At 47.7% G+C, this 26,710-nt stretch overlaps 1 protein-coding gene across 5 annotated transcripts; it reads right to left on the bottom strand.

The window, feature by feature from the left end:
- Positions 1–270: 270 nt before the first annotated feature.
- On the bottom strand, positions 271–16,743 carry LOC136486675 (receptor like protein kinase S.2-like). Of its 5 annotated transcripts, none has more exons than XM_066483632.1 (25): positions 16,317–16,741; positions 15,708–15,773; positions 15,481–15,624; positions 11,347–11,605; positions 10,949–11,232; positions 10,653–10,803; positions 10,315–10,530; positions 9,179–9,295; positions 8,842–9,100; positions 8,506–8,731; positions 8,263–8,413; positions 7,934–8,132; positions 6,132–6,295; positions 5,768–6,035; positions 5,406–5,637; positions 5,155–5,305; positions 4,431–5,051; positions 3,787–3,848; positions 3,463–3,517; positions 3,322–3,358; positions 2,873–3,222; positions 2,567–2,707; positions 2,314–2,462; positions 1,284–1,352; positions 271–616 (listed from the first exon to the last, which is right to left on the bottom strand). In XM_066483632.1, exons 6-25 carry the CDS (start codon positions 10,677–10,679, stop codon positions 565–567), a joined length of 3,546 nt encoding a protein of 1,181 aa, XP_066339729.1. In that variant the 5' UTR covers positions 10,680–10,803; positions 10,949–11,232; positions 11,347–11,605; positions 15,481–15,624; positions 15,708–15,773; positions 16,317–16,741; the 3' UTR covers positions 271–564. The 5 variants fall into 5 exon arrangements, with proteins under 5 accessions (XP_066339729.1, XP_066339728.1, XP_066339732.1 ...); XM_066483631.1 differs by having other exon boundaries at positions 11,004–11,232; XM_066483635.1 differs by lacking the exon at positions 1,284–1,352 and having other exon boundaries at positions 11,004–11,232; positions 16,317–16,743.
- Positions 16,744–26,710: the final 9,967 nt, after the last annotated feature.

Genomic DNA, 26,710 nt, shown 5'->3' with positions numbered 1-26,710 from the left:
AGCATTTTCTTTTTATACAAGACCCACTCATCCTCACCACTGAGTTTTATACTCACATTCAGCCCCAGGGCAAGGAGGATTTGCATAAACATCTGTGGCTCTGGACTTTTTCTAGTTGTCTAGCTACTGATTGAGTTGTGCGCCCAAGTTATATTTTTATTTTGGGCCTGCTGGCAAGCCCACGGCACACTTCCGCAAATCTCGAATGCTCTCACAAAATGTGTCCCTTCCATCTATCTGGAAACCTGAACTGGAACTGCAGAAATCATATGGTACATTCAATTTCAATCATCCACATGTACCATGCATGTGCCATAAAAATTAACAGTAATTCCATCAGTCTGCCTGGTGTGGCACAATTACGAAGAGACCACAATACATAGTACATACTCTCCTTTACCACACAAGTTCAAGAACCAAAGTATAAAGAAACAAAATCCATTCGCTTCACTCAAACACCCGGCAACGTTTTCGTTGCAAGTCAAGTGACCTGTAATAAGTAATAACAAATGCCACGCCATGTCATTATTTGCATTTCATCCTTCACTCGAAGCTGATAGATCATCAAATTTTAATCTCCATCATTGCTATCCCTTTGTGGCATCCGACAACAATCCTACACAAAGTAGCGCCAGAAGTATAGCAGAGTTGAGCAGCAGAGTTTTAGTGAGCGAACAATTTATTTTCAACAAAATACATGTTTATCACCACTTAAATTGTATCGAACAACTTCATGTGTCACACTTATGCCATTGGATATCTTAGTGTGTTTACTGCCATGTATTAACAAGATTCATACTGTCCACTCACATGAACTGTTATGAAAATAAAAATGGAAGCATATAAAAATTTTCATTATATTGTTAGACCTGATCTGCAATATGATTCCAAGCCCCATGCGATATTCTAGCTAGAAAGTACTCCCTCCGTTTCAAAACGTAATTTTACTTTTGTAAATATATAGCTTTTACTATGCACCTAGATATACATGACTGTATACATAATAAAAACTATCAATCTAGAAAAACCAAAATGAGTTAATTACAGTTTGAAACGGAAGGAGTAATAAATGTGTGTTCTATAAGCCTTGATGTTCATTATTCATAGGTTCATAGCTAGTGGAATTTCATATCACGCATAATTTTACATAGCCAATCGCACCAAAATTATGTAAAAAATAGTGTTTTTTGGGTGTATCCTGAATTGTTTGGCAATAAATATCAGAGTAGTATTGTTCTATTTGGTCAGTGAAGTATTTGACAAACAAACAAAAATTGAATTACCTTTGTAACTCATCTATATATCCAACATCGGAAACTGCTCCGAGGTTAAGAGCAATAATATTCTCAAGCCTGTAAGATAAGAAACCTATTGTTAACTTTTTTTTTTTGGAGATATAAGAAACTCAGATTATTCCATCAACTATGTGCGCGCTATGTGTTCATGATATTTTTTTGCAATAACCATTCATAACCAGAACTCCGCCTATGTTGTCTCAACATAGCAGGTCCCAAGCCCTGGTAAAGGAGGAGGGTTGTGATAGGCATGGCGAGCCAACGTTAAATCTAGCCATTCTAATGGAGATGAAACCCGAAAGAAAACCGTTGGGGCGTAACCCTCTTAGCGACGCGCCATATCGGAACCCGGGTATGGTGTTAAATGGGCAAGGGCCGGGTCGGCACCCCCTTGGTGACGCGCCGTGTCACGATCTGGGCATGGTGTCAAGTGAGAAATGATCGGGTCGTCGCTTCCTTAGTGGCGCGCTACATCGGCACCCGGGTGGAGGACGAAAGATAATTTTACCCTTGAGCGAAATAGGCAGTTTAGTTTTCATATATTTCATTTTGAGGATTATTTAGACTATTTTTGCATGGTTTGTAGTTAACATAATTGCAAAAACTAATGTACACATTATTTTTGAAGCAATTATGATGACCTCTGGCCATACGAAAATAGTCTAAATAATCCTCCAAATGAAATATATTAAAACTGAACTTACCAATTTCGCCCAGGGGTAAAATCGTCATTTCGTCCTCCAATTAACATTATTAGAGGCCAAATCTAATGGAATGGCCATATAAGAAAGCAAGATGGATTTCGGGCCAAATAGGTAACTTCAAATCTAAAAGGGTAAGGAAAGTGAACTTTTTTAGAGCCAAGGAAGAAATTTTCTCAAAACAATAATTATGACTAAAATTTTCTCTCTTTGCGAGGGGATAATCCATCTTCACTTTGACAAATTATATAAAGAAATTGATATTTAATTATCTATTATATGTTAAGTTAATGCCCATGGTCGTGTTAAAAAGTTACCTGTATGTCATGGAATCCCAAATCCGAACAGTCCCATCAAGTGAACCTGTAAATAGCTTATGAAGCTCTTGGTGACAGTAGACAACACTAACATGGTGTGCATGCCCTTGTAGGAATTCCCTGCACCTCTTTATCTTCAGGTCCCAGATCTGGTTGAACAAAAAGGCGGAACGCATTATAGCAGTGATACGAACCATGGAAAGAGGAGGTGAGTCATGAATGTTTTCCACAACTGAAGATGTGGAACTGAAACCTGCGCGGTCTGATCCTTGGAGCCAGTGATAAGATGCTGAGGATCAGCACCAGTGATGTAATCAATACAAAGAAGGCCATCCGGATGTGCGTCCAACGTGATGGTGTTACACACATCAGAGTTAAGACCCCAGTCCCAGATCTGTGAAGTTTAGTCATAGCGCCATTTCAATACAGATTCTCAAAGAAATTTTGATCGAACACTGTACCATACAATAGAGTAAATTTCATATCGATCAAATGTTAAAAGACCACAAAAAGTTCTTAATGGGTTAAAAAGGATTCGAAAACGAGCATATACACAAACCTTGACCGTGCCATCCCAGGACGCGCTGGCGAAACTGTCAGTGCCATCTGGGTTAAAAATAACATGTGACACTTTATTAGAGTGCCCCTCAAATGTTCGAGTGCACACCCAAGGCCCCTTCTCAAAGTCCCAGTACTTGTCCCAGTGCCAGAGCTTAATCAGGTGATCCTCATGAGATGATGACAGTACATAAGAATTCTTGGGATGAACAGCCAAGGACATGATCTGACCATTATGCGCTTCGAAGCTTGTGGTGTCTTGGTATTCATCGTAGCCAAATACATGGATGCAGCCATTGCCATCACCAGCCACAATCCATTCCTCTCGTGCGATAAATTTAGCCACATAAACTGCATGCAACACTCCAGAGTGTGTGATTAATAAGCAAGATTGGATGATGCGGGAGAAAGTAATGGCAAATGATGAAGTGGGTTAGAAAGATTGCATGCCTGATTCTTCTGGTAATCTAATGGGATTCAAGATTGCCTGCGGATGAATGAATATATGTCCTTAGTTTAATCAGTTCAAATCTATTTAATCGTGATGAACACTCCGATGAGTAATAAATGACAAAAAATGTAGCCTCCCACCAATGTCTGGTAGTTCCAGATGCGAAAGTTCCCTCTTTCATGAGTTGTCATAATCCTGAAGAAAAAATTAAATTACACAGCCAAGGCATTGATTATTAATCAGAACAATTTTGTAATCAAGCGCTTGGTACGTAGTACGCAGCGTGAATTTTTCTTTTTTAAAAAAAAGATTGGCAGGAGCACTGCCTTGTCATATAAGGAGCGGAAGCAAGCTGGTTGTATAATGATTGGTTACATTTTGGAAACATAAGCACAGCTCATCTCTAAAAAAGTAAAAAACCAAAAGAAGGTTAGCCATTTCATCCTTGATCAATGAGAACTTACCATGGCTCTTTTGGGTGCACTTCTATAGATGACACTTCCTGAGCATCCGGCGCCGTTATGATCTGATCCAAACCATTCATATAAGTTAGGCCCTGTTTGCATTCAAGGGGCTAAAGATTAGCCCTCCCATTTTAGCCACCTTTTAGCCCTTGGGAATCCAAACAGGAGGGCTAAAAGGAGGGGCTAATATTTAGCCCTCCATTAGCCCATTAGCCCTTGCAAGGTAGGATAAAGGAGGCTAAAAGTGCTAACAGGTGACTTTACTCTCTTTCTCTCTCCTCTCTCTTTCACCTTTTAGTCATTTTTTAGTCAAGCATCCAAACAGCCCAAGAGGCTAAACTTTAGCCCCTTCATCTTTAGCCCTGGGCAAAACTTTAGCCAAGGGGATCCAAATAGAGCCTTACATGAAATCCAGTCATGCTTCGTATCAAATAAATTTTCTTATCCGAAACGTGTTGTTTAGCAACAGCAATAAAGAGAAACCCAAAGATTATTACATCGATTTCCGGTCGAGTCAGCTGTCGGACAAATGCAACCCAGAAATTAAGGATGACCAGTGCAGAAGAAAACAAGTGCACAATTTACGTCACGCACAGGTGAGGTAAATGGGGAAAAAAAGCTTCATTTTGTTCAGCAAAACTTACCTTGGATGATGCCTCTTCAGTTGGCGGAGAAGAAACAAACTCCAATGCCACCTCTTGCTCTTGCACCTCATCGTCGTCCGACTCTTGTGCTTTGTTAAAGTGACTTTGAAACTCTCGGACGACCAAGGCTTGGTCAAGACACTGCTGACGGCTCACTGCGACGCTCTGTACCAGTAAGCCTTCATCGCCGTCCAATTGTGGTCGCTTCTGCTGGTTACTCATCCTCAGGGCGATGGTGTAGGTGCACTTTGGTGGCACAATGCCGAGGAGGGGCAGGTTGGTGTGGTACATCTTCTGGCCTTTGGACACAAGCCTGAATGCCACATGGTGGTCTTCCTTGTTGCGTAGCCGCAGCAAGGAGGAGGCGAACCTTTTTGGCTTCAACGGGAATCGGAGTTCCATCGGATGCACGTCAAGCAGCTTACCGGCATCATGAACCATAATCATGGTTTCGGTTTCATCCAACATACGGACGATGGCTCCTATGTTGGGTCTTTTGTGCCTGTCTCCCTCCACACACTGCGATGCTATTTCAATGCATTTCTTCACTTGTTGGCAATATCCTTCCAGTGACCGGCCCTTCAATGATTCCTGTAGCCTTCTCCTCCAGTTTTTGAATACCTACGGAGTTAACACAAATGAAGACATAACGAATTGGTCAAACATAATTGTCTATTGATCTTTCTTAATCTTAGTACATAGACTAAAGTAAACTTTTTATTACATCCTCCATAAACTCTTGGGAAATGATCTCATCCTCAATAGTATATCCCCGCCTCCCTGTTAACATATATATAATCGTGACACCCAGGCTGTAAATGTCGGATTTTACTGAAATAATGCCTTTATTTATAAACTCTGGCGGCATGTATCCCCTGCACAACATCATAAATATCATAAACAGTTCTGGTAAAATAAATGCAGTTTGACTTTGAGCTTATAAAAATGAGGGTTTAGTTTGCAAAATTAGCTCACCGCGTTCCGTATATAGATGATGTTACCACGGTATGACCTTCTTGAAGGCATCTTGACAGAGTAAAATCTGATATCTTTGGTACCATGTTCTCATCCAGCAATATATGGCTTGGTTTAAGATCCAAATGCAAAATTGGACTAATAGGCAGTTCCTCGTGAAGGTATCTTAAACCATCACATATTCCTTTGAGTATTTTGTACAGTCTGCACCAATCCAGTCCATCACATTCGTCTGCAAAACAGATATTTTGTGCATCTAAAGTTGACTCTATTTTGCAAAACATATATAGTTTCTAACTTCAAACAACAATTTTCTTCAGTTACAGATAATATATTATTTGTTCATTGTTGTAGTACCTTACCTGATGAAATATGCTTTGTAAGGCTTCCATTCTGCAAATACTCGAAGCAGAGTGCTCGGTGAATTTTATCAGCAAGAACTACTCTTCCATGGTGTTCTACAAGTAACTTTTCTGTTTCATCACAGTAGCCAACTAATCGTACAACGTTTTCATGCTGGATCATTCCCATACTATAAACTTCATTCTGGAAGTGCTCAGTATCGACTCCACTGAAGCCGTTAAAATGAAGAATCTTCACAGCAATTTCCCTTCCATCTTCATTGACTCCCTGTTTAATATCTCATTTTAGTAGGTTAAGCTCTTAATTATTCTCTCCAATGGTACTGACCTTTGGATGCCTTGGAGGTGCAAATGCTCATCATACCTTGTAAACGTTTCCAGACCCTCCTCGACCAATTAGTCTATCTTCTGAGAAATCATTTGTTATTTCTCTCAGTAATTTATATGAATAATTTCTTGTCATGTATGGACGGTTGGAACTATTCTTTGTGTAACTAGATCTGCTATCTTCATCGTTCCACTCTGATTCTGATAAAATAAAATATATACGGAACGGGAGTCAGTGTTATGCATGGGACATATATACATAATGGTAAAATTTGCTACAGGACACTGGAAAGTGACCTCCTTTTGCTGGTGGACACCGAAAATGTTGGACACTTTGCTTCTTGCCAAATTTGCTAGAGGACACCGTGCCCAATAAAATATTCATTTCTACTTTGGAGGAGAGAGAGAAGAGTGGTGAAATGTCCTTCTGCCCCTCTCTCTGTCTTCCTCCCCTCCGCGCGGACACGGGTGACCGGCGAGCTTGGAGGTCCCCCAAGTGGTGTGGTTGTGGCCTCGGTCGGTGCCCGCGGCGAGCAGCGAGTGCTCGCGCCGGGAGAGGAGGACAGCACGGTGAGCTGGACGGTCACCTAGATGGATGCCTGTTGGCCACATCGGGCAGGCCGTAGGCCGCGAAGAAGTGCGCGGGAGAGGTCGACAAGGTGGTCGCCAGCGCGGAAGCGCCTAGACCGCCGTAGTCCCCATCCGCCCGGGACCCCAGCTCTGCCCTGCAGGGCTCCTCCAGCGCCTCGCCTGGGCTCCTCCCTTTTTGCCTTCGCGGCTGGTCCTCCCGTGGCTGGCAGCCCCTGCAATTGGTGAGGTTGCGGCCGACGACCACGCGCGCTTTCTGTACCATCGCAGTTGGCTGCCCTCGGCAGCTCGCGCTCTAGCGGCCGAAAGCCCCTGCAGCTGGCAAACTCGAGGCCGGCGGCCTCCCCGCCATGGCCCGTGTGGTCTTTGCTCGTGGCCAGCCCGGCCTCTGCTCGTCGTGGCCTTGCACTTCGCGCGCGTCTTCATGAAACGAAGTGGAAGGGGGAAGAAAAGAAATGGGAGCGAAGAACAAAGGGCGAAAAAGATATTTCACCGCTATTCTCTCTCCTCAGGAGCAAGAAATTAATATTTTTATTGGATGTGGTGTTTAGGAGTAAATTTGACAAAAACAAAAGTGTCCACCAACCGGCGTGAAAGAGGCGAGCGCGCTCGTCAAGAGAAGCCCGCGCCGGCATCTCCTCCAACCGGCGGTGGCAGAGCTCCTCCAGCCCCTCTCCAGCGGGCGCCCCTCCAAGGTCACGCACCATCTCCGTCTTCCCCGGCGGGCGGGCGGGCTCGGCCGCCGCAACGGGCAAGCTCCGCAGCAGTGGGTGAGCTGGTCCCCCATGGCGGACCCAGCGGGCACCCATACGAGGTCACGCTGGGCTCCGTCTTCCCCGAAATCAATTTACGGAGGCGGGCGTCCGCCTCTAGAAATCAATTTATGGAGATGGACATCTTAAAGTGTCCGCCTCTGAAAATCAATTTACAAAAACGGGCGTCCTAAGATGACCGCCTTTGTTAATCGATGACTTTTATAGGTGGTCGCCTTGGGACGTTCGCCTCTGTAAATAATTTTTGGAGACAGGCATTTTCCATGAGGCCGCCCGACCATTTATGAAGGTGGCCGCCAGCCGTTAACAACAGAGGTTGTCTCCTAAAATTATTTTTGTGGTAGTGACATGCTTTTGATTAATAAGATTAGAAAATTAAAAAAGTTCACCACTAACGAAAACTAAGGAAAAGATAATATTTTGGCTTGAAAGAGAGGCGGCGTTCCATCGGGTGCACGTTATCAATTGAGCAGCTTACCAGCTTCATGAATTCTGTTTTCTGTTTCGTCCAACGCATTGACAATATGGCCTATGCTGGGTCTTCTCTGCCTGTCAGCCTCCACGCATTCCAATGCAATTTCTATGCATTTCTTCACTTGGTTGCAATATATATCCACTATTAATAGATGGCAGCCTGTCAATGTTGCTTCTAGCCTTTTCCTCCACTTCCCAAGTACCTACAGGGTCATAACAGTATATAGTTACATAGAATGGTGGTTACAAACATTGGACATTTACTCAAATGAATTGATAGAGAAATGTTTATTGATCATATAGTACATATACGAAATTTAACTTTTTTCTTACAAACTTGATAAATTCTTCAGAAGTCATGTCATGCAATAAGGAGTGTGCTGAAATCCCTGCCATCATTTCTAAGATTATTATCCCCAAGCTGTATATGTCGAATTCTTTTGATACTATTTGCATAGTCACGAACTCTGGCGGTAGGTATCTCCTGCACGACATCGTAGTTATCTGACACAGTTCTGCTACGAGCAAGTGTATGACTACCAAACAGAAAACAAACATTCAGTTACGGCTGCTCACATTGGGCTGAAACCCATTATTGTCCTCATTTTATCTTCACCGAAGACTCTTTCCAGACCAAAATCTGATATTTTAGGGACCATGTTCCCATCCAGAAGTATATTGCTTGGTTTCAGGTCTAAATGTATAATAGGATAAGGCAGTCCCTCGTGAAGGTATCGTAAACCATTACAAATCCCCTTAATTATTTTATAGCGTGTGCACCAATCAAGTCCATCAGATTCGTCTGGAAAACAAAACAAATTTCGCATATCAAATTAACTTATAAGTCATGAATTACTATTTACTTTTATTATGAATTATACTGTATATATGTTGCATGGTGCATTGCGGTACCTAAAATATGCCGTTCAATGCTTCCATTTTGCAAATACTCGAAGCAGATTGCACTATGGATGCGGTCAGCAACGACAAGTCTCCCCTTGTATGGTAAAATTTCCTGTTCTGCTTCATAGCAGTATCCAGCTAATTGTATGATATTTTCGTGCCGGAACCTTGCCACAGTTTCAACCTCAGCTTGGAAATGCTCAGGATCGAATGCAGAAAAGTAACGAAGAACCTTCACCGCAATTTCTCGTCCATCTTCATGAATTCCCTAATTAATTTCTCATTTTAGGAAAATGAGTTCTCTGATGATTTTTGGATGCCTTGTAAGTGTAAATGCTAACCATACCTTGTAAACGCGTCCGAACCCACCTTCACCTAGTAATCTTTCTTCTGAGAAATTATCTGTTATTCTTCTTAGTAATTCATATGGATAGTATTTCATCACATATGTGCGGTCCACCTTCTGTTTGTTTGAACAAATATTTGTTACACAAAAGGGAAAAGTTTTCAGTATGATGTATGATACACATAGCATCTACCACGATTATGATACCATTTCCTCCTCGTCAAAATAATTGTATCATTATGTTCTAAAAATGTATCATTCAAATGGGAAATATTACCCGCATATATATGAGATTGCAAAGTATCATTACACTAGTACCGAGAACAATATTACTCTTATATATATGAGATTGCAAAGTATCATTACACTAGTACAAAAAAACATTTCTGCCAGGGATCAAACTCACAACTTCAATCTTATATTGTATTATTTCCTTACCGCTAAACCTTAGATTCACTTATGACTAAGTGGTTAATACATTCCTTTTGTATTCATTTTAGTGAATATTGTAATGCATAGTTGAGACCCTAAACGACTTCAACTGAAAATAGATTGAATCAAAAAAATTTTGACCTCTTCGAGGACTACAACTCTGGTTTAGGTCATTTCTTCATCTGAAGTCATTTGAAAATTTAAAAAATCGATTTCAAATTATTTGTACTAGCGGCAGGTTAAGAAAGTCGCCAGTGTAAACATATCTATACGGACGGTTTTCTTAAGATTACCGCCAGTAGAAATCCTAGATTTATGTTGACACTAGTCATAAGCTTAAAAACACCCACTAGTATAAATCCAATTTACACCAACGGTTCATACCATCAGGAAATCCGCCGGTAAAGATATCTCCTCTGGCAGTTATAGCCCTGGGCATACAATTCTATTTCTACTGGCGCCTCTTCTTTCTGAATTGCTAGTAGAATAAATCCGTAGCATCGACAAAAACCGTTTTGTCTTAGTGTTACGCTATTGTGTTAGAAAATGAACAGAAAGAAAAACACATAATTTAATATAAGTATTTTTTATTAGTTAGATGTATAAATTAATAAGTAATGCTTATGTCTTCTAAGGTTGTACCCCGTGTGAGAGCGTCCAGTTATTAATTATTAACTCTGTCAATACTCCACGAGAGATCATACCTTTTCTATTCGCAACGGTATGTTTCGCATCATTATTTCAGCCTCATTTAAAGCACAGACAATTTCTTGTATGCTTGGCCTTTCCTTCCGATCCTCGCTCAAACATTTTGATGCCATCTTAATGCATGTCTTCACCTGTTGGCAGTAGTATGCTTCTAGTTCCAGTGATGTAGGCTCAATTGTTTCCTGTAGCATTTTCTTCCAATTATTATGTACCTGCAACATTAGGACCTATAATTAGAAGGCAGATATATATTGCAAACAAAGTTTAAACACAAAATGCATTTTTTGTTTAAAAATAAATAATAAGATTGATATAAGACCAAACGCATTCTTACATGCTTAACAAGTTTTCGAGGTAACATATCAGCGAAGCTGTGGTATCCTTAATTTCCAATCATTATTTTTGTAATTATAACACCCAAACTAAATATGTCAAATGCTTCTGAGAGCAACTGGAATTTCACGTACTCTGGTGGCCAATATCCACTGCACATCATCATAGATAGGAATATTGTTATACACAGTGACTAAAGAGGAAAAACATATTAGCATGTCAATGTTCAAAATTGTGCATCGTTATGAAAAGCTAAAATAGCAAGAAAAATGAAGGGTTGGTCATTATGATACCCACGTAGAGGAACCCTTAACCTTTTCAAATCAACTTGTCGAGGCATACTTAAGCTTACCATGTCCCAACCGAATTTATTGTTTGTTTTGTTCTTTCTTCTCCAATTAGTCTTGATAAACCGAAATCTGCGATTTTGGGCACCATTTCCTTGTCTAGCAATATATTTTCAGGTTTTAAGTCCAAATGCAATACAGGTGATTCCAACCCCACACGAAGGTGTTTTAAACCCTCACAAATCCCCTTAATTATTTTGTAGCGAATATGCCAGTGAAGCCCCTGATATTCATCTGTACATACAAAAGAAAACATTAAAGAACACTTAAATATACTTCGGCAAAGAATCATTTGTTATAATGTAAATGAAATTGCATGTATGGCCTGTTGAGAATCAAGTTATTTGCCTGAAATATGCTTGTGAAGGCTGCCATTTTCTACGTATTGGAAGCAGAGGGCCACATGCATCTTTTCAGCAATAACTTCTGTTCCATCGTCACGCTCTACAGTTTGTTTCTCCGATTCGTTACAGTAGCCCACTAACTGTACAATATTTCGATGATCGAGTCTTGCAAGGTTTTGGAACTCATTCCTAAAGGCATTATCATCAAGTGCAGCCATGTCACGAAGTATCTTTACGGCAATCTCTTTTCCATTTAGTACACCCTGTCAAACAAACTCTCATTAATACAGAGCAATTGTGTTTTCTACTGATAATTATGTAAGGGACTACCTTACCCACGTTTAAGCCAGGGCGTACAACTTTTTCTCCCACATGGTATTGACAAATTTTACGTACTTTGAAAGTATATCCAGTTTTGAGAAATTTTAAGGCGGAGACGGAAGAATGGTAGGTTGGCACATTTAATGATTTAATGATGTAACTAACTATGCCCGTGTTTGGCAAGAATTCTCACCAGCTTATATATGATAAAAAAAAAGAAAGACCTCTCAGCCTTTGTCATAGCAACTCCAGCAGGGCCCCTACTTGAGCCCCTATAGCTAAATATAAGGGCTCAGGCCAAAAAACGTGCTTCAGCGGGGCCCCTACTGTGGCCCTAAAATTTAGCTGGGCGCCCAAATCATACCTCCAGACCCCATTCCCGTTGGGTCTGGGCCAAGCCCCCAAATCCTCCCGCGCGTCTCCTCGGGCTTCGTGGGCCTCCTCCTTGACGGCTCCTGGGCCGACGGCTTGGACATGGTCGTATATACGGGCAGTTGAGGGTACCCCTGGCCCATATATCTGACACCGAGCATCGACCAGCACGCCAAGCATCCAAGGCTCAGGGGCTCCCAGTGCCGCCCCGACCGACGGGCGCGCGGCGCTACGCCCACTCTAACAAAGTCACGCAGGTAGCATGACACAAGTGGACAAATCCCTCCACCGGCTCCAGGGGCTCGAGGTCTCCCGGGCCCGCTCGTCAGCCCCCCAAGCCAGGCGTCTTCACCGCCATGGAAGCTTCGAGAAGGCTCACCCAGTGGAGGCCTGTCCAAGCAGACATCCCCTGACGGTCAGAGCGTCAGGGCAGAAGAACCAGGTGGCGCCCGAGGCTCCCTCGACTCCACGACAATGCCAGGGTCCATCCACGCCGCAGCATCACCCTCCTAGACTCCGGCGCACGTAGACCACAGACAGAAACCTCGAACCGCTTGTACCTGACCTTCCTTAGAATATAAGGGGGAGGTTGGCTCCTAGAGAGGGGGAGGTCGAAACAGAACAGAGAGCATTTCGAGCTCCGCCCCGAGAGCAGAGCAAGCCGAGAGGAACGGTCGAGCGTTCCTCCCCCCAACAACCCGGCAAGAGAGAAGAGCGTTCTTCTCCCCCACCAGGGAAAAAACCTCACCGCCGACGAGCCTTATGATAGCACCGAGCGACCCCCTGCCAAATCTCTTACTCTTTCGTTGTAACCCCCCCCCCCCCCCCCGATTCAGGTGCTCTCAAATATAAATAAAGAACAACCACTGCTGGACGTAGGGCTCCGATAGCCTGAACCAGGATACATCGCCGTGTCTTCTCTTGTGTTCTTGAGTCCACCCGAGCCACCGGAGACCCACACTCAGTGACACCCGACGAACAACGATGCTTACCGCGGCAACCAACCCGCGACAGTAGGGTTGAGAAACAAGGGTGGACGACAGGCAATGTCGCCAAACAATGGCAGAGGGAAGAGGACTGAGGGGGGCTCGGGACCCTCTAACATTTTTATGCTCCCACATTGCACCTCCACAATTAGCTACTTAGGGCACTCAAAATGCAGAAACTATGGTAGTTTCTATAGATATTAATTGCATTGCCACGTAGGCAATTTGCTGACGTGGCAAGTGATTTAATAAGGAGAGAGAAAAAAATCCAAGAAACCAAGTCTAACTAAGAAACTGGGTCTTCACAGTTATCGATGGACAAGAAACTACTCAAACTGCATTGGGAGAGCAAACTTGGTTTCTATCACTACTTATTTCCTATGCTATAGAAAATCTTGCACCGGGAAGGATAGTTTCTTGGTGCGATGTCCTATGCTATAGAAACTGTTAATAGTTTCTTGCATTGTGAGTGCCCTTATAGTAGTCCAATTAGCAAGTTAATGTTGCTATTTATGATTTGATTCATTGTCCTCCCTCTATATTAATCTCTAAAACGTCTTATATATAATTAAGGATTAAGTCTTCCTATTATTTTCTTCATCTCTTTTGCTTTATTATTATTGCCTAAAACATCTACTTTAGTACACACTTTTATTAGCTAGTTAATTGCAATTTGTGTTTTTGTTGCGCCCCCCAAATGATCTCAAAAGGCATTTATATTATTTAGGATTAGTCTTTTTGTTATCTTTCTTATCTCCTTTATTCTTGTTATTATCATGATTTTTTTTGCCTAGAATTGATTGATTGGGTCAAGATTAGAGACCTAGGGCTGATTAATTTTATTTCTTTTCTTTATAATATTCAGTGTTTTTTTTATTTTTTGTCTTTCTTTTGTATTATAATATAAATATTTATTTGGTTATTATGTATCCTCTTGCCGTATATGTATTTTGATTGTTCTCGGTCTAAATGACCCCCTACGTCTAAATTTTGTCTCCGCCCCTGCCACCAGGGGTGGCTAAGTGGGGTCACCACTTGCAAGACCCGGTAGGGGTGGACCGAGCCACTACTACAGAAATGGTTTGTACCATACCGCCTCTACAAATCATGGATTTGTAGGGGCGGCTTAATTTTTGGGAGGTGCCCAAGGCCTCTCAACCTTTTTTCTCGTGTATGAGTGAGTGACCTGAGGAGAAGGAAGGGTGGCTGCAGTTTATATATGTGGAGCATTTGTAGGGATAGCTGGTGATTGAGCCGCCCCTACAAATCACAACAGTAGAGCCGCCCCCTACAAATGGAACAGTGGGGGCGGCTGGTGATTGAGCTGCCTCTACGAATCGACCCTTTTGTAGGGGCGGTTCGTATCACTAGCCGCTCCTACGAAAAAAATGAGCCGTTGCTACAAAGCTTTTCAGTAGTAGTGAGCGATAGATTAAGGAATAAGGGCAGCCACATCCTTCCTCTCCCTTGCTCAATCAACCTATCAACGAGTTTCCCAAGTAGCTCCATCGAGGAATCGGTGAGAGGGTGCACGAGGAAAACGTTGGGCATACCAAACACGATATATCTTTTTATCTACGCACCTGCTAGCGCTTAGACATCAAGATACATGCTTTGGACGGGCACACGCACGTTCCCTCCCTCCACTCTTCCTTGAGCCACACTGCTCCACCCCCGCCCCGCCCCTTTTTGGAAAGCGCTCTTCGCACAACTGCTCCCAACCTTCACGATGGGTCGTCTTCCATCCAAGTCATGCGGCGCTACGTCCCGGTGTATCCTTCGTCAACTGCTTCGAGATCCTCCTCCACCGCTCATTGACGACCTCGCGCCACCACTACCAGCAGAGTCACCATCTGCATCTCCATCTCCAGCGACGTCATCTCCCTCTATAGTTGAAAGGTATACACCTCGTGATCCAATGTCTCTGTTCGTGCTATTTAATCTGACTAATGTACGAGCTATGCTTACACCAGTATTTACGTTCATGCTATTTAATCTGATGGCTAGTGTACGAGCTATGCTTACACTAGTTCTTTTGTTCATGCTGTTAAGTCATGCTAGTATACGAGCTATACTTATACTAGTATCTTGGATTGTCATGATTTATATTCTGGTTTTAATCTGGAAATTGCGTAATTATTTAACAATATCCTCCATAGATTTCTGGCCACTAGTAGCAAGTAGCATAGTCTATCCGCTACTCTCCTTCTCTGTTCCCGAACTTGTTTATATTACCTATGTACATTGAACAAGTAAACACTCGAAACGCACTGCACAAAGTCCTAGACACACGCATGCATGGTTCCTGTACATTATAAAAACTTATTTGAGAACTCTTCTAATATGCTGCTGGCATAATCATGCCAGCGATTTTTTGAAAAAAAAAAGGAAGACTGCACTAACGTCTTGTTGACAACTGAAAGGGCAGGGAACCATTCGTGGTAGGCTTTCAATCATACCTTGTAAACCACTCCAAACGTGCCACTACCGAGAATGTTGTCCTTGGAGAAGTTACCCGTAATTGTTTTCAATAATTCGTATGACATTTTCATAGTCTCCATAGTATCCAAGCAACCTCTTCTCCCAGTGCAAGGATCCAGCGTCTGCAGAAGACCAAGTATATGCACAATTTGTGATTGGCAGATCCTTCAGTAGTGCGGCGGCAGGATAAAAGCTCTTCTCTAACCTGAACAAGTCCTTCAGTAGTGTCCGGGTGGTGGACAGAACTCCTTGACGCCATGATCTTTAGAACCTAATATGGCATGGGGATAAATATTAGTTAGAATATGATTAGCCGTGTCAAATATATGGTTTAGATTTATTTGCTACATCTAGAATATAGTGTTTGATGCATAATTAAAAAAAAATCTTGCATCCACAACTCCACATGGGACACATATGTAGAGTATATGTAGAACATGGGTTACAAATGGGCTTGCATCACGATTGGCACCTAGCTCACTCGAGATCTACCCGGACCTTACATAATAATATTCAATCCGTCCCTAAATGTTTGTCGTCACGATTTGCGTGCCAATAGCTTTGACTCGATTTATAAAAAATGTGTGCAACAATTCTATCTCTAAATAAATTTATTAAAAAACTAGATTCAAATATCTATCCAACGATACTAATTATGTATCATAAATATTAATATTTTTAATATATATTTAGTCAAAGTTATTTCTCGGGAAGCGAAAACGACATACACTTAGGGACGGAGGGAGTATAATATAATCCAAGCAAGTTTATAGAAAGACTGGAAAATAACGAAAAAAGGGAGATTGTGCACCACCTTGCTATATCAGATAGAAGAAACAAGAGGTCATGGAAGCCCCAATCTTTGATTGCTGCGGAAGTGGATTGAGGAGATTGGCGGGGAAGAAATCTGCGGAAGACGATTGAGGAGATTGGCGGGGAAGAAACCTCCAGGCAAATTAAATCCAGCACGCCATCAACAAGATGCGCAGCATCACCAATAAGATTCAGCATGAGGAGAGAGGCCCTTGGCAACCATATCTTCACGCTCGAGTGCCACCCCAGCTGCAGTCCCCAATCCCCATTCTCGAATCCACGGAGAAAAAAAAAACTACGCTAACATCTGCTGGCTTGGTTAGGAGTCACACTGGTGGGCTATGGCATACTTTTATGGCCAAGACCCAACCGCAAGGGACCACCGGACAGGACCAAGGGAGAAGACCTGAGGGTTGACCCAGACGACGCGGACTCCATGTAGCCGCAGGCCCGCAGATACTGAGGTACTCCCACACGACGATGTTTTGGAACGGGATTTCTAAATATCTTCCAGGAGATTGTTGTTTCTGTTTTCTTCCAGTTTTTGTATGGTCCAGATGTTGCTAAGATTTGTGCTCACTTAAATAGTAATTCCCCTTTTGCTGTCAGTTTGTGGGCCCATCTAAGTTTTGTGGCTGTCGCTCCATTATCCCGCTGCTTTCTGTATTGAAAAAAAATTATCCCGCTCCTTCATTTTAGTTTCGTGTTGTCCGAGTTGTCGACGGTGGCTGTGGCCTTTCCGCCGGCCGGGGGCGACGGTACGTGTGGCCTTGCCAGCGGCGGCCGCGTTGTCTACGGTGGCTGCAGTGTTGTCTTCGGCGGCGGCGGCTTTGACGGAGGAGGCAGCGGGGACGATGGCTCGTGGCGGCCGAATTTTTTAATTTTTAGCATTTTTTTTAAAAAAAATTCATAAATATGTTGCTGGAGGTAAGATTTTAAAATCTAGACTGGGCTCAACGCAGACGTTGCGGTGACTTGTCAGGCAGTTCGCGCGCCATAGATCCTAGCGCCAAACTTGGCGCCGAGCTCGGCGCCGTAGATCTTGGCGCCGAGCTTGGCGTCATTATCTATGACACCGAGGTGGTGTTTTCAGTGACTGTTGGTGTCGGAAGTCCCAACGTAAGCCGGAGCTCCCGACCGTCGAAAGTCACGACTCATGCCGGAAATCCTGACGCCTAGTCACTTAGCCTACGCAGTGACTGTGGCCGTCGGAAGTCCCGACGTGAGTCAGAACTCTCGACAATCGGAAGTCCCGACCTGTCGGGGACCTAATACCGGGGTACCCAATGAGGAGGAACTAATAACCATCGAACGTTGACACTTCCGGTCAGACGAGAACGCTACTGCGCTTCTTGCCTGAACGACGGAAGATTGGTTCCGCCTCGTCCGACCACCAAAGGGCTAGACTCCGCCTCGCCCGACGAAAGATTGGTTCCGCCTCGCCCGACAACCGAGGGCTAGACTCCGCCTCGTCCGACAACCGAGGGCTAGACTCCGCCTCGCCCGATGGCTAAGGGCTGGCTCCGCCTCGCCCGACCCCCGAGGGCTGGGCTCCGCCTCGCCCGACGTCCGAGGACGGGCTCTGCCTTGCTCGACGGCTAAGGGCTAGACTCCGCCTCGCCCGACGTCCGAGGGCTAGACTACGCCTCGTCTGACGCCCGAGGGCGGGCTCCGCCTCGCTCGACGACTGCACCCTGATCCTTCATAAAGACGAGCACAGGGTACGACAGGACATTCGAGTCAACCGCAGTATCGAGGGGCATGCCCTGTACGCCTGTAGGAAGGCACCGCCAGGATACGATGCGATGGGCGCTTTAAGCTCTTTCCGACCTAACAGTGCCCGAACAGTGTTATAGGCGCCGACTTCTATCCCACAGTGTTGTAGGCGCCGCCATCAGCCCTCGGACGCAGATACTAACACAAGCATGCGACAACCACTATGATCCAAGACATAATTCACATCATCTACAGTGACGGACGTAGGGTCACTTCCTCGTCTACTCCCCGAAGGGTCACAGCTTGGCCCTCTGACACGCCGCACTACCCACCGACGTATGATGGGACGCACCCACTTGCTGACAGAAGTCAGGGCACGACCCTATAAGGATCAGCGAACACGTCATCCCTGACACGGTCTGCCATGTTAGCAGGGCAGGCACACGGGAAAAGGAAGACCCAGCTCCCCCGAAGGACCTTCTCTACATTTGGTATTTTCCTCTTTCTCCCATCTGTAACCCTTGCTCCCCCTTGGTCTATAAAAGAGAGGGCAGGGCACCCCACTAAGGGGACCGACTTTTGACGGATTAGTTCGACACACACAACACATCACGCATACAGCCAAGCAGCGACCGAGCTCTTGGCGTCCTTTCGACCATTCCATCAGAGACTTAGGACCTTTCCCTCTCTCGACCGTTTGTACCCCCTACTATGAACCTATTTCGGTACTGATAACACGGGCAGCAACAGACTTGACGTAGGGACATTCAGCCTGAACCAGTATAAACATTATGTCCTTTAGTGCACCATTCGGGCCTAACACGCAACAATTATAAATTTACTAGCCGGTGTTTGTTCGAAACACCGACAGTTGACGCGCCAGGTAGGGGCCTTTGTGCATTCCAAATCAGGCCTCAGATGGCTAACCACGCAATCAGCTGGGTCTCAGGTGCACCCATGCGTTTCGGTGACCTAGACTTCATCGTCACGGTGGGAGGAGAGTTGGCGTTGGCCCATCTTGCCATCCAGTCTCTCCCCTCCATTGGCTCCGGCTATGGGAGGCTTGAGTGCTAGCCCGGCGTCTCCCTCGGACCCCAGCCATCTAGGGAGGACCCACGCCGCCTCACCCTCTCTCTGGAACACTCCGCACGGAGCGCCCCGACGGTGTTTCCGTTCGGTCTCCGCAACGCCGCGACGACCGTTAGCCACCTTGTGGCACAGGGCGCGATCCCATTCCCCGCGAACAACGAGTTCGTGGGGATGATTGAAAGCATCACAGAATCCCTCCATGGACTCCTCGCAGAAGGTCCGGGGTCGGACTCTAGCTCTGACTCTGGTAGGGGGGGTCATCATCCCTCCCGGGAATGTTTCATGGCGGAAACCTCCGAGGGACACGTCGAAAGCGTCTCCACGGAGGAGACTACCCCGGCGGGCAACCTCGGCGGCGCAACCAAAAGGGGGACAGCGGCCCCACCTCACGTAGGGGTGGAGCAGCTGAGAGCCCGAAAGCGGGAAATAGACGAAGCCGGCCAACAGCTTGTTCGGGAGTACATGGAGGTCGATGAGGAGATCAAACGCCGCGGAGATGGTGGGCACGCACGCGCCATGGCCCGTGACATGAACCGAAGGATCATCACCGACGGTGAAACCCTTCCTCACTTGGCCCGGGCAAGCCAGAACATCGCCGCCGCAATGACCTTGCTTCATGGCCTTCCAGAGGCCGCAACGCCCGAGGATAGACGGGCCCACCGTGAAATACGCACACTGCTTGAGCGTGCGGCGGCACAGCAGGCGGAAAGCTCATTGTCTCGGTGACGCGAGCTCGACTCCAGCCAGCGTACGCCCTCAGTGCGTCCCACCAAAGATGCATCAATCCACCAAGCACCACAAGGCGGCAGGCAGCACGCTGCGGCCTAGATACATCAGCGTCTCGACCGCAACCACGACGCACGTAGCACCATCGACGCCCGCAGGCGCACCTATAGTGACCCAAGGGAAGGAGCCCGCCGCGGCTATCATCCTTATCGTGGTGGACGCTACAACAGCGGCGAGGACCGGAGCCTGAGCCCCAGCCTGCCAGGCCCTCAGGCCTTCGGCCGGCATATCCTCAATGCTGCATTCCTGCCAAGGTATCGACCACCTACCAATATCCCTAAGTACTCTGGGGAGACAAACCTCGGGCTTTGGCTTGAAGACTATCGGCTTGCCTATCAAGCCTGTGGTGCGGATAATGATGACTTCATTATCCGCAACCTCCCACTATTCTTGGATGATTTGGCGCGAGCATGGTTGGAGCACCTGCCGTCCAACGCGATCCAGAGTTGGGCGGATTTGAAGGAGAGCAGGGGAAGGAACCTGCCCCCACTATGGACGACACCGAGGAGAAGGATGATGACTTTCCAACGCCGGACGACTGCCTTATGATCTTTGGAGGATCGGCGGCCTACGACTCCAAACGCCATCAGAAGGTCGTGCGCCGCGTGGTCTACACGGCCCAACCGGCCACACCTCCCTTCCTCCGGTGGTCGGAGTCCACCATAACCTTCGACCGGACCGACCATCCGGATACCATCCCACACCCGGGGAGGTATCCACTTGTCGTCGACCCGATCATCGGCCCAAAGCGACTCACCAAAGTACTGATGGACAAAGGCAGCGGCCTCAACATCATGTACGCCAAGCCGCTCGACGAGATGGGCGTCGACCGAACGAACCTCTACCCAACCCGAGCGCCTTTTCACGGCATCGTGCCTGAGAAACAGGCCATGCCACTAGGACAGATCGATCTGCCCATCACCTTCGAGGATCAGTTTAATTACATGACTAAGACCCTCACCTTCGAGGTGGTTGGGTTCCCCGGAACCTTCCACGCCATCATGGGACGACCATGCTACGCGAAGTTCATGGCCGTCCCCAACTATACATACCTCAAGCTAAGGATGCCAGGCCCCCACGGGGTCATCACCATTGGCACCTCCTTCCAGCGGGCCTACGAGTGCGAGGTCGAGTGCTGCAGCCATGCCACAACAATCGTCGCCTCCGGGGAACTCGCCACCCTCAAGGAGGAGGTCGCCGAAGAAGCGCCCGACGCAAAGAAATCGACCGGGTCATTCGAATCGGTAGACGGCTCCAAGGGGGTCCTCATAGATCCTAGCAGCTCCGAGGGTAAAACGGTACGCATTGGTACCACGCTTTCCTTCGAATAGGAAAGCACGCTCGTCGACTTCCTCCGCGGCAACAAAGACATCTTTGCGTGGAAACCCTTGGATATGTCAGGCATTCCGAGGGAGGTCGCTGAGCATACCTTGAAGATCCATCCAGGCTCTAAGCTGGTGAAGCAACGCCTGCGTCGCTTCGACGAGGAAAAGCACAGGGCCATCGGTGAAGAGATAGCAAAACTATCAGCGGCCGGATTCATCAGGGAAGTACATCACCCAGGGTGGTTAGCTAATCCCGTTCTTGTGTGAAAGAAGAGCAGGAAATGGAGGATGTGCGTAGACTATATGGGTCTCAACAAAGCATGTCCAAATGATCCGTTTCCTTTACCACACATAGACCAAATAGTTGACTCTACCTCGGGGTGCGAAACCCTCTGCTTCCTTGATGCCTACTCCGGCTACCATCAAATCGCAATGAAAGAGTCCGACCAGCTCGCGACGTCTTTCATCACCCCTTCGGATCGTTCTGCTATGTCTCAATGCTGTTCGGTCTGAAGAATGCTGGGGCTATGTACCAACGCTGTATGCTCAGATGCTTCGGGGACCTCATCGGGCAGACCGTTGAGGCCTACGTCGATGACATCATAGTTAAGTCCAAATGGGCCGACCACCTTGTTACCGACCTTGAGCAGGCCTTTGCAAAACTCTGAGCGAATGGCATCAAACTCAACCCCGAGAAGTGTGTTTTCGGGGTCCCAAGGGGTATGCTGCTCGACTTCATCGTCTCCGAGCGTGGCATCGAAGCCAACCTGGAGAAAATCTCAGCCATCACAAGGATGGGCCCAATTCAGAACATAAAGGGGGTTCAGTGAATCACAGGGTGCCTCGGCGCCCTCAGCCGATTCATCTCGCGCCTTAGCGAATGAGGACTCCCCCTTTATCAACTCCTGAAGAAAGCCGACCGCTTCGAGTGGACATCCGAGGCCTAGGAGGCACTTGACATGGTCAAACTACTTCTAACAAGGCCCCCGATCCTAGTTCCTCCAAGCGACGGAGAATCCCTCCTGCTATACATTGCGACCACCACACAAGTGGTCAGCACCGCCCTGGTAGTAGAGCGGCAAGAAGAGGGGCACGCCCTCAAGGTGCAGCGCCCTGTGTACTTCATCGGTGAGGTACTATCCGACTCCAAAACCCGCTACTCCCAAATCTAGAAGCTCCTTTACACCATCCTCATCACCAAGAGGAAGCTGCGCCACTACTTTGAGTCACATCCTATGACGGTTGTGACATCGTTCCCCCTCGGCGAGGTCGTCCAGAGCCAGGATGCCACGGGAAGAACTACAAAGTGGGCACTCGAGCTGATGGATCAAGGCATCACATATGCCTCCCGAACGGCGATCAAATCCCAGGTATTGGCTAACTTCATCGCCGAATGGACCGAGGTCCGGACACCACCGGTGGTCGTTGATCAAGAGTACTGGATGATGTACTTCGATGGATCACTGATGAAAAAGGGCGCCGGCATGGGGCTGGTCTTTGTATCACCCCTCAGGGTCCGCATGTGGTACATGGTTCGGCTCCATTTCCCCTCATCAAATAATGTGGCCGAATACGAAGCACTCATCAACGGCCTACGCATCGCCATCGAGTTGGGCATCCGACGCCTCGACATTCGGGGTGACTCTTAGCTGGTCGTTAACCAAGTCATGAAGGAGTCAAGCTGCCATGACACCAAGATGGCTGCGTACTGCCAAGAAGTCCAACGACTGGAGGACAAGTTCGACGGCCTCGAACTCAATCACATCCCAAGGCGCCTCATGAGGCGGCTACACACTTGCAAAAACGACGTTCGACCGAGAGCCGGTACCAATGGGCGTCTTCGCCAGCAACCAACACAAACCCTCGGTGCTCTATGAAGGGTCAGAGCGGGTCAACGAGGACCCGTCTGATCCGGCCCTGGGGGCTGACCAACCAACTGCCCCGTCTAGCCCCGAGGTCATGGAGCTCGAAGAGGATCCAGCGATAGAGCCCAACCCTCTGGACGACTGGAGAACACTCTACCTGACTACCTCCTCCACGACACACTGCCGACGGACAAGATGGAAGCTCGACGGCTCGCACGTCACGCCAAGTCCTTCGTTCTTGTAGAGGGTGAACTCTACAGACGAAGCCACACCAGGATCCTGCAGCTCTACATCATCATCGAATAGGGGAAGCTTCTTCTGAGCGATATCTACGGTGGGGTCTGCGGCCACCACGCCATGCCTAGAACTTTGGTAGGGAACGTGTTCCAACAGGGCTTCTACTAGCCCACTACAGTAGCCGATGCCGAGCGAATCGTATGCACCTGCGAAGGGTGTTAGTACTACGCTCGACAAACTCACCTCCCGCCCTAGGCACTCTAGATGATCCCCATCACATGGCCCTTCATGGTCTGGGGGCTCGATCTGGTGAGGCCCCTCAAAAAGGCACCCGGGGGCTACACCCACTTGCTTGTCACCGTAGACAAGTTTACGAAATGGATCGAAGCTCGACCGATCTCTGTGATCAAGTCCGAGCAAGCTATGATGTTCTTCCTCAACATCATCCATCACTTTGGAGTATCAAACTTCATCATCACAGACAACGGCACGCAGTTCACCGGTAAGAAATTCATTCGATTCTGTGATGAACAACACATCCAGGTCGATTGGGCCACCGTCGCGCACCCCCGAATGAACGGGCAGGTCGAGCACGCAAACGGCATGCTCCTACGGGGCCTCAAGCCTAGGATCTTCAACCGGTTGAACAAATTCGACGCACGTTGGGTTGCCGAGCTCCCTGCGGTGCTCTAGAGCCTGAGCATCCCAGCCAGGCCACCGGCTACACGCCTTTCTTCATGGTCTACGGTTCCGAGGCCATCCTCCCAACGGACCTCGACTATGGAGCGCCAAGAATCAGAGCGTACATCAAATAGGGAGCCGAGGCATCCCATGAAGACGCCATGGACCAACTAGACGAGGCCCGCAACATTGCCCTCTTCCGTTCGGCCAAGTACCAGCAGGCATTGCGATAGTACCACGGTCGACGGGTGCGGGACTAAGCCTTCAACATTGGGGACCTTGTTCTCCGCCTTGTGCAGAGCAATAAGGACCGTCACAAGCTCTCCCCACCCTAGGAGGGGCCGTACGTCGTCACGGAAGTACTTTGGCCAGGCGCCTACAATTTGAAAACCATCAACGGTGAGGTCTTCACCAACGGCTGGAACATTGAGCAGCTACGTCGTTTTTACCCTTAAATAAATGCATACTTTTTCTTATCAGTTTTTTTCTTCAGAAATCCTTGATCTTTAGTGACATTCGACCCCTGCAAATTGTGAGGGGTCGGACCTCACTCGGGGGCTGATATAAGTACATTTATCTAACAAACACTCTCTATGTTATCTTTGCAAACATTCTCTGAGTCTTCCCTCTTTTCTCATGGCAAGTCCTAAAGGCTAGGATTTTGGGAAACAAAAATTTGAGTGTAACTAGTAGGACTGCGGGAAGCCCATGCCCCAGCGACTACGACCTCCTTGCTCACCAGCATAATCAGGATTGGCTCGCCCGCACTCCTAGTTTTTTGTGACTTTAGCTATGAGAAGGGTCGGAAGGCACCAAAAACTCTTTTACAAAAAGAGGGAGAAAAACCAAAAGGTTGTTTGCCGTGGCGAAAGTTGAAAACTTATTCATTTTTTCGCACAAAATTCATTGCTTACAAAGTGATCTCATCACAAAAAGGACTAATGTACTCATAAATACAAAAGACTGTTCACTCAGGGGTTCCCCCACAAACTTATTCAATTACAGTCTCTGACCAGCTCTACTACGAGTACTGCTACGGTCGCCGCGCCACGCTCTCCATCGGTGATGTCCTATCGCTCTACGGGATCCTCGAAGGTGCCGTCATCTACAACGTTGAGCACCACGTCGATGACTGTGGTGCCCTCCCTGGGGCGTCCTGGGACTGCGCCATCGTGATCAGCCACAACCCCGACAACGGCGCCTCCGCTAGGGCATCCAGGGACTACGCCATCGTCATCAGCCGCAACCCCGACAACGGCACCTCCGCTAGGGCACCCATGGACCGCGCCATTGTGATCAGCCGTAACCCCAATAATGGCGCCTCCGCTAGGGCGTTCAGGGACTACGCCATCGTCATCAGCCACAACCCTGACAACGGCGCCTCCGCCAGGGCGTCCAGGGACTATGCCATCGTCATCAGCCACAACCCTAACAACGGCGTCTGGGTAGGGGGCATCTCTGGCCAAAGAAAGGTCGCAACAAACGATGGCAAAGCCGACGATGCTCGGCACCCTCCAGTGCCCCTCCTCCTTTGGCGATAGTGGCCTCTTCTCAGCAAAGGCGGCCTACACCATCTCATCTACATTGGATGAACTCTAGCTCGACATCGCGCTCCAGATTCAAAAGCGGATCTGTGGGTTTTTCTCTCCCTGGCATTACCCACTCTCACTTAGGAACCGCTGTGAAGCACGAACGCATTTGGTGGAAAGGAATGAGAAGAGGTAGCGGCTCAGAGGCAGGTGAAGGAGTGGGACGAGAACTCGAGAACGCACGAACGCATACGTGAAGAAAGAAGAAAGCGAGGGAGAAGATCAAGCGGATACCTGGCCAGTGGGAACGATGACATCATGTAGGATGCCCCTAGCCTGGCTCAAGGCATCCATCATAGCCAAGAGCCCAATGTCGAGATTCTCCCGCTCCATGCTCTCGGCAGCATCATCGAGCTAGAAGAGAGTCGACGTTGGGTCTTGAGGAGCCATCCACTAGAGCGGCGGCTCACCCCGCGAGGGCGAGCGGCTACCCCCGACATCAGGGCCAAGGGTGACCCCTTGCTGGTCCTCTCCACCACTGCCATGGCACCCAAGGACCCTCCGTCCATGTCCCCCTCCGTCCGGCCCACCTCGGGCTCCGTCGCCTAGGCCGCCGGAGGCGTGGATTGCGCCGCCCCCTTGGACACCACCGTGGCTGCGTCCGGCTGCTCTAAACTTGGCGCGGTCGCGGCCACCTCCACTTGCGACGCTGGGGCCTCGACTTGCGACGCTGTGCCCACCGCAGAGGGCACCACAAGCATAGGCAGCAGCCCCGTCCGCTCCAACGTAGGCAGTGGTGTCACCTCCACCGTCGTCTGCTCGGCAACCCCAAGGGTGCTTCTTCAGCCCCGATGCCTGCTTGACCCGCTGAGGGCGCGGGCGCCACCGTAGGCGGCACCTGACTAGCCAATGAGGCCGCAACATCGGTTTCGCTCCTGCCCGAAATAGGGGCGACATCGGGTGACGGCGTCCCTCTCGCCCGAAGAGCAACGCTCTTCTTGGGCGCCAGCGCCAAAGAATGGCCCCGTCGCAAGAATCTGCAAGAGGTAAAAGGCATAAGGTCAAAACAGAAAAACAAAAAAGGGGAATCAGTGACCTACTCTGGCGCTTTTGGGTGGCGGGAACGTCTTGGGGATGAACCCCTAGATCCCTGCTCCAACTCGTCTG

This window comes from Miscanthus floridulus, chromosome 10 (assembly GCF_019320115.1).
Source record: "Miscanthus floridulus cultivar M001 chromosome 10, ASM1932011v1, whole genome shotgun sequence".
NCBI lineage: Eukaryota > Viridiplantae > Streptophyta > Magnoliopsida > Poales > Poaceae > Miscanthus > Miscanthus floridulus.
Note: the sequence above shows the minus strand (reverse complement) of the source record. Positions and strands in the feature narration are given on the sequence as shown.